The sequence below is a fragment of the Suillus subalutaceus genome (genome assembly GCF_016647625.1).
Source record: "Suillus subalutaceus strain FC151 chromosome Unknown DFJ58scaffold_144, whole genome shotgun sequence".
Taxonomy (NCBI): Eukaryota; Fungi; Basidiomycota; class Agaricomycetes; order Boletales; family Suillaceae; genus Suillus; species Suillus subalutaceus.
The window spans coordinates 1-13,607 of NW_024540393.1; the positions used below are offsets into that span (position 1 = coordinate 1).

Here is a 13,607-nt window from a genome sequence, read left to right on the forward strand (position 1 = left end):
TGTTGATGCATTAAATTGACCTAATGCATTATATCTCGGATTCTATTTATGTAGGTGTGTCGACGCTATACTTGCTTCCCGGTTTGTTATATAACTTGATGGTGTTGGGTCCTTCAACATGTTCGCTCGTGCTACCCACGCACTGCCAGTGCCCACTCAATGACTCGGGGCCCTTCCGAATCTTGCCAGTGCTCGGTAATCGGACCATTGGGTTTGAAATTGTGATAACTTGGTGCGTTGGAAGTTAGTAGAAGAGCCACGGGTCAGTTCGTTCATCTTATCATTGCTGCAGGGTGCTCATTATAACTTATAGATTCTGTGATGAATGGGCTACAGGTCGTTTGCTGCATCCAAAGCGCTCCGCAAAGATGGAGATTATTTCTGCCGGCACAGACTTCAACATATCACCGGGTACTGTACAACAACTGCACCAGTTATGCAGCATTGACCTTTTCATAGGAAAGCTATCACTACTAGCTATTTCCAAGGGTTTCCTGGAAGGATCAAATGTATCGATTGTCCGACATCACCCAGGATATACAACAATGTCCATTAACAGTAACATGCAGAACGGCGATCTAAAAGGGGGTATCAATTGTGTGTAGGAGGACAACAGGATACTAGGAGAGAACTGCGCCCGAGTCGTGCATCTGTCTTCTTTCTGTGGACCATAGCGCGAGCGTCGGACTCCGTTCCACTCTGAGAACATAAGTCCCAAAATCAAGGTTCTTAGAAGAACTTCTGTTGATTCTGAATCAAATAAACTTCTTAGGGACTCGGAGTAAGCATCATGATTGATTGCGTACCGAGAACGAGATTTATGTGGTAGATTATAATATTAACAACGGAGTCCCTCTCACCATGAACTACCTGGCATGCTGCCATTGATCTTATTTCTGACAAATTGATCAGACAAAGTGACTGTATAGATGGATCTCTCCCAGTAGTATTATAGTACCGTACGTACTACGGACCAAGTTGAAATGAAATTGGATTAAATTCAGAATTCAAATAAGTCAGCGTCACGTGTGCGTGTTGATGGGAACGCGTCGTCGGAGTCGAACTAGGTAGGTCCACAACTGCCACATCAATCCACATCAGATTATTGATCGATGGTCCACTACATTTGCGCCACATTGGTCGACCAGATATAAGGCAAGCAGGAAGCAGTCGTTTTCCTTGTCCTCTTAGTTTTCTCCATCTCACCAGTTGTGTTGACAACACTCAATCAGCGTAATCATTGAACGCCTAGCGTTATGTCCCCTGCCGGCGAGACTGGCACATCGTCTACTCCGCCACGCGCCAATGCACCAGCTCATAGTGCTAGCAAAATAGAATCGACCCCAAACAGCCGCGGGGCTGCCGTCGTCAGCGAGAACATCGGCGTGCTCGGCGTCCAGTGCGCACATTTCCTATTTTTATTGAGTAGCAGCTGACATTCTACAAGTGTTAAGAAAGTCCGTCCATGGATCCAACGTGATATTGAGCAGACTAAGGAGTGCAAAGTAGATGCCATGTTGCAAGCTCTCCTGCAGCGCGCTTCTTCTGCTCCCGAGACTCAACAGCCCGAGCTTCTGCAAAAGTGCCTAGAGGCAGTTCTGCCGGTTTGCAATGGACAGGTCTCCGCTAGAGGGATATACTCTTCAGGCATCGAGACAGCCCTGCAAAAATAGTGAGTGCTCCTTCGCTGATCGGACGGTTTCATGCTTACAACGATTGCAAGCGTACGTCCAGGAGTAGAAAACAAGTTCTACGGTCCTTTTATAGAAGCCACCAACATCGCGCTCGCTTGTCTTGAAGAGATCAAAGTCGATGGGATGCGTGCTCCTGCCCCCACCGTGGACATGATCTGTCAGCAGAACGATATGCCCATGTACCAAAACCACCAGACCGTGAAATCAACTCGGAAGCCCGACGTCGTCTTTCTTCCTTTAAACAGCGCATGCGCTCCCTTCGAAGATGAGAAAGGCGGCAAGAAGGGCGAACAGAAAGACGATGAGAAGGACGATGAGAAGCGCAAGGCTCACATGGTCAAGAATGCAATGGCAAAGCCGCCAGCCCCGCTCCCCTGGAAAGATGTTCTAGCTTGCATCGAGTTCAAGAGAAAGACAGACAGGAAGAAACCGATTAAACCGCCGCACTCTTCGTGCAAAGTGAATGACTATGTTCCTACCAAGCCAGAATATCTGCCAGTGGATCATTTTAAGGCTGAAGATCCGGCGCCAGGCCCTTCGCAGACCGCAAAACAACCTGCGTCCGACCCTGCAAGTAAGTGATTGTATTTTGTATTCCAAGGACAAATTAAATCGGCCGACTGCAGTCGTATCTTCCGGCCTTACTGCTGCACAGCCTTCCAAGGGCGGGTCTAGCTCTAAGCGCAAGGCCGCGGACACTTTGCAATCCGCCGCGAAAAAAGCCAGGATCGACCCGGACGACCCAGATGTGACCGTCCAGACGGGTATGTACGCCGCCGAAATGTTTGCGGCCAATCTTGCCGTCAATCATCTGATTAATCTTATTGTCGTCGGTGGGTTCGTTCGTCTATCGAGATTGGTCGCGCTCTTACCACCGCTATTTCAGACGATGTGATGTGGATCTGGTATTATGATCGGCAAGGCACCATTCAAAGCTCGGGCATCAACTTCATTCAAGATCTCCCGCGATTCATGGTGCTGTTGTATGCTTTACAGCGATTTCAACTTGAGGATTGGGGCCGGAATAAGGATTTCCTCCCAGTTCAAGTTGAGGGCAAACAATGCCATGAATTCAAAATCAAGGACGTAGAACTTGGAGAGGTAGATCTGCTGCTGCACACCAGCCACGACGAAAGAGTGACGCACTACGGACTACAAGGACGGGCCACCAATGTGGTCCCTGTTACCAGCGATGTGCTCGCGAAGAGATCCGAAAACCTCAAGGATGGGATGGTGGCCAAGATCTTTTGGGGAGAGGCGAGTCGCACAAGCGAGCCAGAAATCTTGAAAAGAGTTGAGGAGATCGCCAAGGCGCACGATACCGTCAAAGACCATATTCCTGAGTTGCTGTGGCACCACACGTTCACGAATCCCACGTCCGCCATCCGAGAAGCACTCGGTGTTCCGGAACCCACCACGGGCAGTCGTGTGCTCTACATTCTCGTATTCCGTAAGCTCCACCCCATCACGAAGAAGCTTAACGACACAGAACTTTTCGACGTATGGCGTCAGTGTATCCTATGTACGTGTTTGGTTGAATTTACGTGGCGCTTCGTTGACATAGCGTGCAGGCCACCTGACTCTGTGGAAGGAAGGGGTCTATCATCGAGATATCAGCCCTGGTAACTTGATGTGGTACAGAAAAAATGGCCGACTGATCGGTGTCTTAAACGACTACGATCTATCCTCGTTGGTGAATGTAGTGGGTCCTCAGGGCAACGAGCGCACTGGCACGGTGCCGTTCATGGCGATCGAGCTTCTCTCCCCAAGTGCTCAACGAGGCGAAGTCAAACACCTGTATCGCCATGATCTGGAGTCGTTTATGTGGGTTTTTGCCTGGATTTTCTTGCGTTACAGGCAGGGAACCCTTCTACCACGCGGATTGCGCCCCTTGGACGAATGGGCAACTTTAGGCGCTGTGGCATGTGGCAAGGAAAAGTTGTTCTTTCTCAATAATATGGAAGATTTCGCATGCTCGGACATAGACGAAGACATATGGAATTTCCTTGTGGACTCTCTTCTGGTGGTTAAAATGGATGCCGACAACCGATACTATCTCCGTCTTAAACGGTCATCGAGCTCAGGAGGCCAGCAGCGCAACGCCGAGGAAACAGATCTCGATGCTGTTCTATCCAAATTTACAGGTTTAGAGGGTTGGGATAAGCTCAGCGAACCTAATTGATTTGTTACCCTATACACGGCTTTCCGCGTATCGATACTCGTAACTTTCAGTTGTATATTCACAATACAAGCGGTTGACGGGTCACTTCCCATAGAGTCGTGCGTGAAAGCTTCACTGGTAGGGACTAAATACCTCGAAGCAGTGCGATATATCTTGCCATCCATTGATGTGTGACCTCCGGATCGTGCTCACGTCACCCCTTTAGCTCGCAGCGCACTGGCAGCTAATGCTTCAATCATCTATACTAGGTAATCCTACTACATACACATCATTCTCCACGGAGCGGTACTTGAGCACCCTTCCTATGACCGTACCTTCTCGAAGACCATTTTGGCGTGACGTTGAGATTGAATTTGATGCCTGATTGGATTGTGTTGGTGTGGTAGTCGTGGTAGTCGTGGATGGACGTATTGCAAGTTTCTTGCTTCGGTGAGAGTATGAGAACGAAGTGAAATCCTGTTCCATGACCATATTTTCAGATTCGTGACGGCTGTTTTCGACTGCTTTCGAGTCACCTTAGCCCGATGTGACCGTGACTGAGGCGGACGAGGGCGAGAAGGTGCGCAATGCGCATGAGATGACAGACTCGAGGATGTGAAGGAGCACCATGTGGAATCTGGATACTCGTACTTGGAGGGGGGTGCTGGGAGGAACAAATCAACTTGAAAGCCTATTCGCCGTTGAATGCCGCGGACCCGAACTTGAATTGCCATGCCCAGAGGCGATCCAGGTCAGGCCTGCGCACTGCGCAGCACCTCCATCACGTATCTCGCTGTGCAGTCATCCCCCATATACGCTGCATCTCCCGTAAGTACGTCCCGAGTACACCTATCCTGGCTATCCACGCACGCTTTATCTACATAGCTGTTTCATGACCAAATCAAGATTTTAGATCTGAATTCCCAAAGGCGCTGGAACTCACTGGCAGTGTAACTTCACGTCACACCATGCTACTGGGACCGAGGCAGGCTGTACAAAAGTGTGTCTACAATAAAGAAAGGAATGTCTCCGAGTCCATGATTCTATTCGTTCTGCCTGCAGGAGACTACTTGCAGTGTGCAAGTTGAACAATAAGGAAGTTGCCGAACTTCATCGACATCTATGATGAACAAGTTCTATCTTTTGCGTCCCTCCATGTTAAACTTTCCCGGTGCTTGCAAGGCAGTTTCATGGTCAAACATCTACTTCGATAATTGGATGGTATCGTAAATGTGCCTGGGTGAACTTTCCTTGCTCACTTTCAACCTGAAACATTACTTCACCAAATTATCATGTGTATCATTCCTCAATCTCGCTTCGGCGGTAGTAAGCGCCGGATAATGGTATTATATCTAGCATGCTATCGTCATGCGTTTACCAAGGTCCAACTCGCCGCTCCAGTTTGCTCATCCATAGTATGAGCTTTTTCTCGAATGATTTCTTTTTGGGGCCGTTCATCAAGGCGAGCCGTATTGTTAGCTATTTTGCAGGTTCGTGGAGAGCAAGTCTAATGATGATGGTGATCTGTCGATCTAACCTTGACTGCGGTTTCGCAGTCGCCTCTGCTGTTGGGTTGATATATGATTGGGGTGAGCAAGACTGAGTACGAAAGAACCGCTGACATCCTCACGGTATTTCCAGCACTTACGTTCGGTCAAGAGGTAGGTTGATGATATTACTAAAGCAGCCATCTTGCTGAGAATGCCTTCACAGATTGAGCTGATCTGGGTGAGCGGACTTCCGCATCGAAAGAACGACGTGAATGCGCAACTAATTCGCGGCAGAAGAAACGCTGGTCCCTCATGACGGTGTTGTATCTCAGTGTATGTAGTTTGTGTTATCAGCGTGGTAGGCAAGTTGTGCTGACTTCAGAGGATTCTAGGTGCGTTATGTTGGAATAATATATTCCGTGTATGTTGGGGAGCTTAAGCAGTCAATGTTGTACTAATCTGCCATCTCTCACAATCAGCATCAGAGTGCTGCGTATGTCTCCTCGCACACACTGTTTTCAATTTTTTCTGACCGGCGGCATACAGTATTTATTCCAGTGACAGTTGTAGTGAGTATTCCATTTTTATGCCTGGATTCCTTACCAATCAACTGCACCTCTATGCAGGGGTGAGTGAGATTCTTGACCGACTTCTTGGTTCAACGTAATGATTGTCACAGCTGTGAGTTTGTTCCGAACGTATGATCCTCCATAATGTTACTAAATTTGTCAGGCCCTGATGGGTACGTCGCACTAGATTGGATGTGTGTCATCATAAATGCTATGCTGGGCGGTGAGCTGCGCTGTTGCAATACTTCCGTGGTATTGAATTGACTGAAACGTTACACAAGTCATCATGATTTCTCGGCTACATGCTATGTACCAGCGATCCAGAAACGTGCTGATATTTCTTGTTGTCATCTTCTTGGCTGTCAACATCGCCAACGCAGTGCTCGCGGGAATGATAATGAAGGATATTTTGGGGGGTAAGGTCAATTGTGGGTGAAATACAGGTCCACCAGGCTCATTGACGAATATCAGAGGTACTGGTTCTCTCAGGCATGTATCATTGCACCGTTAGATTTGGGGAAGATAGCGTACTCCTTGATTCCATGACTTGGATACTTGCCACTGTATGGGAAGTCGTCACATTGTGTTTCACAGTTTGGATCGCTGTCAAACACTTCCGTGAATTACGACGCTCATCGGCAGGGGGTATTATCGGGGACTGTTTCACGGTTTTGATTAAAACTCACGTGCTTTACTTTGCGAGGTGAGTTCATAATGTGAATGTGATTCTCTTGACCGCTAAAATTTTGTGAATGCTAGCTTTGTTCCTATTTCTTGCTTCAACCTTGCTTATCTGTCTCCGACAACCTCAGTGGTAGGTCAATGTTTCACTGAACTCTGCATGTGTGCACAGTTCACCATCCTATAGGAACCATATTCCATGAAATGGCACATTTATATTGGTTTTTCTTCAAATTTTCGCACTGGCGGGGAAGTTTGTGCTGGGACCACGCCTGATCCTTGGTGTTCGAGAGTATCATGCCAAGCTTATGGCCGACTCAGATGCAGCAACCGACATGAGTTCAATTATTTTCCAGGAGCGCGTGTATGACAGGAAATGCTCGGTATGATTACCACTTGTCGAGCACTCTGCAGAGAGCGGGTGATCTTTTTTTGGTATCCGTGCATTACTAGTACTTACTTAGTGTTCTGAAGTGGACAATATATTTATATTTCACGACTTGCTTGCAGCATGCAAGTTCTAAATACTCGAGCTGAATCCAGGAAGGAGCTGGTAGAGTTGAAGTTAAATTCATGTTTATCAAGTTTATTACGTGCACCGTGACTTCGCACCCAAGGCTCAGAAATTCGAGAATGTTGAGTGGTCATCGAGGCGATCGTCAGGTACTTAAGTACGAGATATGTGAAACTACAACAAGAAGTCGATACAGTCGATAAATTCATGTCGACAATAGATCTTGATAATCTTCAATACGGGTACACATTTTCGATCAACTTTCATATCGCTACGCGGCATATCGCTAACACAGCTAGGTCGCCTCTTCAGAACGCGATCCTTGGCCATGTCGCCCGACGCTTTTAATTCACCGTCCGCCTGAAATCCATTCGTGACATCCAGTATCGTGCTGAAGTCGCTCCCATTGGCTCGTAGTGCAGCAAGTGCATGGATCATCCACGCTCGGCAATCCCATTGCCCATCATTCTGCACGAGTAGCACTCGCGCAAGGAAACCATATATGCGTTCTGCATGTGTGGCCAACAATTCGTGCGTGGGCAGCTTTACGATGAGCACCCTTCCTGTGATCGTACCTTCTCGAGGACCATCGATCGCTTTATGTTCGTATCGCCACTCCTGCATGCTGTTCAGATTGAATTTAAAAACTGACTGGATGGTGTTGATGGCGTGGGTAGATGCGGGTAGTGGCGATCAGAGGCGTTGCGAGGTTCTTTCTTGGGTGAAAACATGAGTGCGAAATGGAATCCGGGCTTTGTCATGCGATGGTAGAAGGCGATGTATAGATTTGTTGTTATCCATGGGTCTACTATTGGCGAGGGATACGGTTTTGACGGATCAGAGGGCATTCCTTGCTTATAGACTACTCAGCAAAGGAAGACCGTTCGCGCGTGCTCGAGGCCTCCCGCTTTGGCGGACGCATGTCCTATGAAAAGCTACCTTCTACTCACCAACGAGTCCCGATGGTCTCGTAAGAACGGCGTTGCCCATGTGGAGAGCAAGGGCCACGCTTTATCACCGCTACAGATAGCATTGAGCTTGTCCACGTCGCGACGCCTTACCCAGTGGAACAACGTGGCGATGACTAGCCTTGCTTGCTTTACTGTAAACATGCGGGGGTGAATATTCCATAACAAAGCAAAAAGGCTGTTTGAGCGTGCATGAGCTTCGCATCACAAGAAAAACCTCCCCATTAATATATGCCCAACTGAAAGTCAAACAATGAGTCAGCTACACGCTATGGTAACGGGTTCAGATGATCTCGTCGGCCAGCAACGGTTGTCGCATACTTTCCCCATTGTGAATACGACTGCATTTCGAGCTTTTGTCCACGTCGCGACGCTTTGCCAGTGGAACAAATCTACAAGCAAGTCATTGTCTTCCAATACTATGGTTTCCTTTTTTGGTATGTGGATTGTGTACAAAGAAGAGTAAACAAGTGTGATTTGAGGTGCACGCTTTGGTCGCGTTTTATGTTTAATGCTGCCACGGAACGCTCTTCAACATTTTCATCATCCTCGTTTTTAACGTGCTAACTGAAAAAGTTGCAGACTACCTGCACTGAAACTCATTTTGATTAGGTTGGCGCTAATCGCAACACGCCAACCGAGTTACCTCACCTTTGAAACGTGTTCAGAGCGTGCTCTTAATCAAGGTTAACTCGCCTCGAAGCAGCCTTGCACGGGCTTACATATGTCATTCGCGGGCACACCTCTTGGTCAAGGCAGACGTCTAGATCACCACACATTCCTCAACAAGACAAATCTTGCTACAGTTCACAATAATCCATCTGCTAGAACCGTCAATCCTCCCGCAAGTCCACCGCGCTCAATAACAACATCGTACGCGTACGGGTGAGCACTATCATATCATATCTTACAACAGTACCCTCATCACATCATCACATGCACGTTAGAGCCCCAACAGCAGGCTCCAAATCACCGGCTAAACCCACATCATCTGCATCTACGGCTGACGCAGTAGACGACGAGACGGCTCTCGTCCGCTACGCCCGCCTAAAGCGCGAGCGGTCACTTCAGCAGTCCCAACCAACGCTCGCTCCTGAGACGTGGAGCGTTAAGGACACTTCTGTTAATATTGCAAGTGCATTCTATCAAGCTGCATCTACATCACACGAGATGCACCCCAGCAATCCCAATAACGCATGGGCCTCTGGATCCCAAACAAATCTCAACGTACCTCGAAGCACATCTGTCGACTACGAGAAAGAGACCCACTCTACCAGCAGTCGCCGACTAGCACCACCTCCAAATCGTCTTTCACAGCGCAATACGCGTAAGACCCTCTCAAAGCAGGACTCCACCACAACACATGTGTCCGACTCCGAAGGTGAAGACAATCAGGATTCCCAAGAACGTGACCGCAGTGCTCGCGGGAAGAGCCCCTTTGAGCAGGTCGTCGACGTTTCTAAGCGCGCTCTGACGTCCGCAACCTCCTTTTACATGCGTCCCCGCTCAACCGAGCCCGCAGATATATCAGCTGCCAACACAACCACAAATGGCAGAGACTCCAGTTATGACTACGTATCAGAGGAGCTAGAATATCAAGAGACAATGCGGCAAAAACTAGCTCGTGAGCAACAATGAACAGTCCGCTTCCACGAGGACCGCACCCAGCCAAAAGCGGAACCGGATGTCCGTCGATAACAAGGCGTATCAACCCTCACAATCTGATATGGAAGGGGACTCCGACGATGTTTCTGACGACGGACGGAAAAGAAGAAGAAAAATTAAGAAAAAGGATTTAGGTGGCGGTCCTCTGACGACGCTGCCAGTAGCAGGCTACGACAAGCGACGGAAGAAGAAGAGAGGCAGCAAGACTAATGTTGAGGGTGAAGAAGAAGACGAAAGTAGCAGCGAAAGTGAGCAGGTAAGAGTAAAGACTTTGGATCTCGGCAGTCTTTCCTCATTACCTTTCCATAGCGTTCTTCAGCCCAGCGCGCGTCGGTCACCCGCTCTGTGCCCCCACCTTCAAGGTCCTCGATACCTCGTGGATCTATCCCTCCCCATTCAGATGATCCAACTGACCTCGAAGTGGGGCTTGACTCCATTCCTGAGATGGATGAGCCTCCAGCTGTGGATGGCTTCTCCAACACATCTGACATGCCATCGCGATCATTCTCGGTCGGAGGTTTTTTAGGCCTAGCTGTGAACCGTACTGTACGGCTCCTTCTAGGTATCTTCGCTTGGGTCATACGCATTATTACCCTCCTGTCCCTCGTTCTTGGCCGCATATTTGGGTCGATATTTGACACCATCTTCATGCGTCCAGCCTCCTTTTTCTCACGCATCAAGGCGGGACCATTCATCACCCTTGCCAGATACCTTTTCGTCGCTGCTGCTCTCTATGCCGCTTGGCATCAGTTCCATGATCCTATCCTTCAAATGCTACCCATTCGCTCACCGCAACGCCAATATTACGCACCGGACACGCCGATCACGAACCTTGATGAACTTGGCGCTAGGCTTCAAAACATTGAAGCCGCTCTGTCTGGTCTTTCCCTTGACCAACAACGTGCTCGTGCCCAGCAAGATCTCGAGTCTCGTGCACATGGAGATGTCGTCAACCGAATTTTTGCTCTCGAGGCGCGCATTCGTGACGAGGCCAAGCGTGTTTCCGACACTGAAGCCCATCTCAAGTCATCTTCGAGTCAAGGTCTCGTTGACCTTAGACGGGAGGTTGAAGCCCTGCATTCTCAGCTAAGTGCTGTGGCATCTGCGCCCAGGGAGACTGTGATTTCAATGCCACCTCCTGTTAACGACGAAGAGGCACGAGCTAAGTTGAGAATTCTGGAGGAGCGACTCGGAAGTATCGAGGGTGGCGTAAAGGACGCCCTGGAGCAAGCCAAGAACGCTGCACATGCTCCAGTAAACGTACCTGCTGGCCCAGCTTGGTGGTCGAAGCTGGCATCGACTGTTGGCACCGGTGTTGGTCTGACCATCAAGTCCACAGATGGCTCTGACGTCACTTCGCTCATCTCCCAGCTCGTCGACAACGCCATTGCACGATATGGGACTCAAGATATCGTTTCTCGCCCTGATTTCGCGCTCCACTCTGGTGGTGCGCGTCCAATTCCCCATCTTACGAGTGGTACGCTTGAGTTGCGGCCAAGCACACTGCGAGGGCAGATCCTGGGTCTTATTACTGGCCATGGGTATGAAGTCGGCCGATCACCAATAACTGCTTTGCATCAGGATTTGCACAGCGGGAACTGCTGGCCCATGGCCGGGTCTTACGGTCAATTGGGCGTGATGCTTGCTTTCCCTGCTATCATCTCTGATATTACCATCGACCACGTCGCCAAGGAAGTCGCGTTCGATCTTAGCACGGCCCCCAAACACATGGAGATATGGGGTCAAGTAGAAGGCGGGGATAATTTAGCAAAAGTTACAGCATGGCACGCAGAACAAGCTGCGCGACGAGAGGCTGCAAAGGAGGCTGGTGAGGCTGTTTCTGAAGCGGATCTTGAGGACGACTATCCGGCTACGCTTCCCAGTGACGTTTCGTTTATCCGCCTTGCATCGTTCACGTATGATATTCACGCGCCTTCAAACATCCAAACCTTCCCCGTGCGTCAGGAAGTCCGCGATCTCTCTCTGGATTTCGGTATTGTGGCGCTTGTGATCAACGATAACTGGGGCAAAGACGGGTATACGTGTTTGTATCGCTTCCGCGTACATGGCGAGCGCCCTGGAGGTGGCTCGTTACCTTTCCCTGCTGAAAATTCATGACACTGACGACTTAAAAACGAGCGATCCTGGCGGTGTACATATGATATAATTTCTTTTATTTTTTTTGGGAGTCGTTCCTTGTGCTATGTTTACTATTTTATCTCTTTTATTTGTCGTATGGGCTACGTTGAAATCAAAGCATTTTCCGAGTATCTGGTGTCTCGTCATTATTTGATATCAACACTTGGGAACATTTCATTCAACTGCCCGATAAGCCGGGTATCAATATGTCATGCCGGTTGATTTTTGAGGCACGTGACTTCGACACACCCTTTCACGCGTCACGGAATTTTATGCTCCTCCCGATTCCCCCACAAATGATCGTTAGTTTTGATGAACATAACAGCCTAGGAATTTACGATATGGATTCTGGACTCGTACTCCAAGAAATGAGACTTTAGTTCAAATACACGTTAACGTTTGAAGTCGGTCTACCGGCTCGAGCTGAATACCATTGGAGTCATGACTCAGCACCCCTGGTCAGCCTCAGATATAAGACCCCCTGGCTTACTGTCTCGTCATATCCCTCTCTTTCATCCTATCTCAATTCATCTTTATAACTTATAACTTGAATATACACCATGACCGGTATAGATATTCACTATTTTCAAAGGCTCCCCCAGCGGCAACATCCTTGAGTCGACAACCCATAAAGACGGTCTCAAGTCTGATGAGGTCCTCCTCAAAATCACTCACGCCGGCCTCTGTGGTACAGATCTGCACTACAAGACTCATGACATCGTTCTCAGCCATGAGGGCGTCGGCATCGTGCAGGAGGTTGGTTCCGAGGTCACCACCTTCAAAAAGTATGTACCTTCTTTTAAACCCAAGAAAGTCAGAAATTAACACCATAAGCAGGGGCGACCGCGCTGGCTGGGGATACTTGCATAACTCCTGTGGGCACTGTGACGAGTGTTTCAGTGGAAATGAGATATTCTGCCCTGAACGCGCCATGTACGGGTTCGCTGATAAAGATCAAGGCGGGTTCGCCTCGCACGCTGTCTGGAAAGCTGGTTTCCTCTTCCATATTCCCGATAAGATCTCTCCTTCTCATGCAGCTCCTCTTATGTGCGCCGGCGGGACCGTCTTCAACGCTATGCACCTCTATGGCATGTTACCCACCGATCGGGTAGGTATTATCGGCGTTGGCGGCCTGGGACATCTCGCTATCCAGTTCGCTGCGAAGATGGGCTGTGAGGTCGTGGTGTTCTCCGGGACAAAAGAGAAAGAGAAAGAGGCGAAGGGGCTCGGTGCGACAGAGTTCTACACGACGAAGGACTTGGAGCAGAAGGTCGAGATAGGGGCCATCAAGCACCTCTTCGTCACAGCATCCAAGCAACCTGACTGGACATCGTACGTCCTTTTTGTGATCTTGTGACTGCATCGTTTAACAAGCCTCGTATTATCTGCAGCTACCTCAATATTCTCGCGCCGCGTGCCACGATATACCCGCTCACTGTGTCCACTGACGCCCTCACCTTACCGTATATGCAGCTCGTCGGTAATGGCATCACGGTCCAGGGCAGCATCTGCCCTTCGCGTGGAACGCATGTAAAGATGCTGAGGTTTGCAGCACTTCACAACATCAAGCCCATCGTTGAGGAGTTCCCCTTGACTAAGGCTGGCATAGAGAAGGCGATGGAGAAACTTGAGAATGGAGATGTGAGGTACCGTGCGGTCTTGGTCGCTGAGAAGTGACAGTTAATGGTGACAACTTTGATTCTAAATTGTGCATTGGGTATCATAG

The 13,607-nt window shown here is 49.1% G+C and overlaps 4 protein-coding genes across 4 annotated transcripts; 3 read left to right on the top strand and 1 right to left on the bottom strand.

Annotated features, from left to right (window-relative positions):
* Positions 1-1,079: 1,079 nt before the first annotated feature.
* On the top strand, positions 1,080-4,019 carry DFJ58DRAFT_104918 (uncharacterized protein). Its single transcript, XM_041378631.1, has 6 exons — positions 1,080-1,399; positions 1,448-1,672; positions 1,724-2,268; positions 2,321-2,527; positions 2,581-3,216; positions 3,266-4,019. Exons 1-6 carry the CDS (start codon positions 1,257-1,259, stop codon positions 3,874-3,876), a joined length of 2,367 nt encoding a protein of 788 aa, XP_041238634.1. The 5' UTR covers positions 1,080-1,256; the 3' UTR covers positions 3,877-4,019.
* A 3,264-nt stretch (positions 4,020-7,283) lies between these two features.
* DFJ58DRAFT_916930 (uncharacterized protein) lies at positions 7,284-8,221 on the bottom strand (the record flags this gene model as incomplete). Its single annotated transcript, XM_041395502.1, has 2 exons — positions 7,284-7,727; positions 8,060-8,221. 2 exons carry the CDS (start codon positions 8,219-8,221, stop codon positions 7,284-7,286), a joined length of 606 nt encoding a protein of 201 aa, XP_041238635.1.
* A 363-nt stretch (positions 8,222-8,584) lies between these two features.
* DFJ58DRAFT_811920 (uncharacterized protein) lies at positions 8,585-12,012 on the top strand. Its single transcript, XM_041391517.1, has 4 exons — positions 8,585-8,962; positions 9,025-9,652; positions 9,720-9,998; positions 10,052-12,012. The coding sequence occupies exons 1-4, from the start codon at positions 8,802-8,804 to the stop codon at positions 11,858-11,860; spliced, it is 2,877 nt and encodes a 958-aa protein (XP_041238636.1). The 5' UTR covers positions 8,585-8,801; the 3' UTR covers positions 11,861-12,012.
* Positions 12,013-12,087: 75 nt separating this feature from the next.
* Positions 12,088-13,558, top strand: DFJ58DRAFT_908025 (chaperonin 10-like protein; the record flags this gene model as incomplete). Its single annotated transcript, XM_041395086.1, has 4 exons — positions 12,088-12,183; positions 12,455-12,666; positions 12,719-13,213; positions 13,273-13,558. 4 exons carry the CDS (start codon positions 12,088-12,090, stop codon positions 13,556-13,558), a joined length of 1,089 nt encoding a protein of 362 aa, XP_041238637.1.
* Between the last annotated feature and the right edge of the window lie 49 nt (positions 13,559-13,607).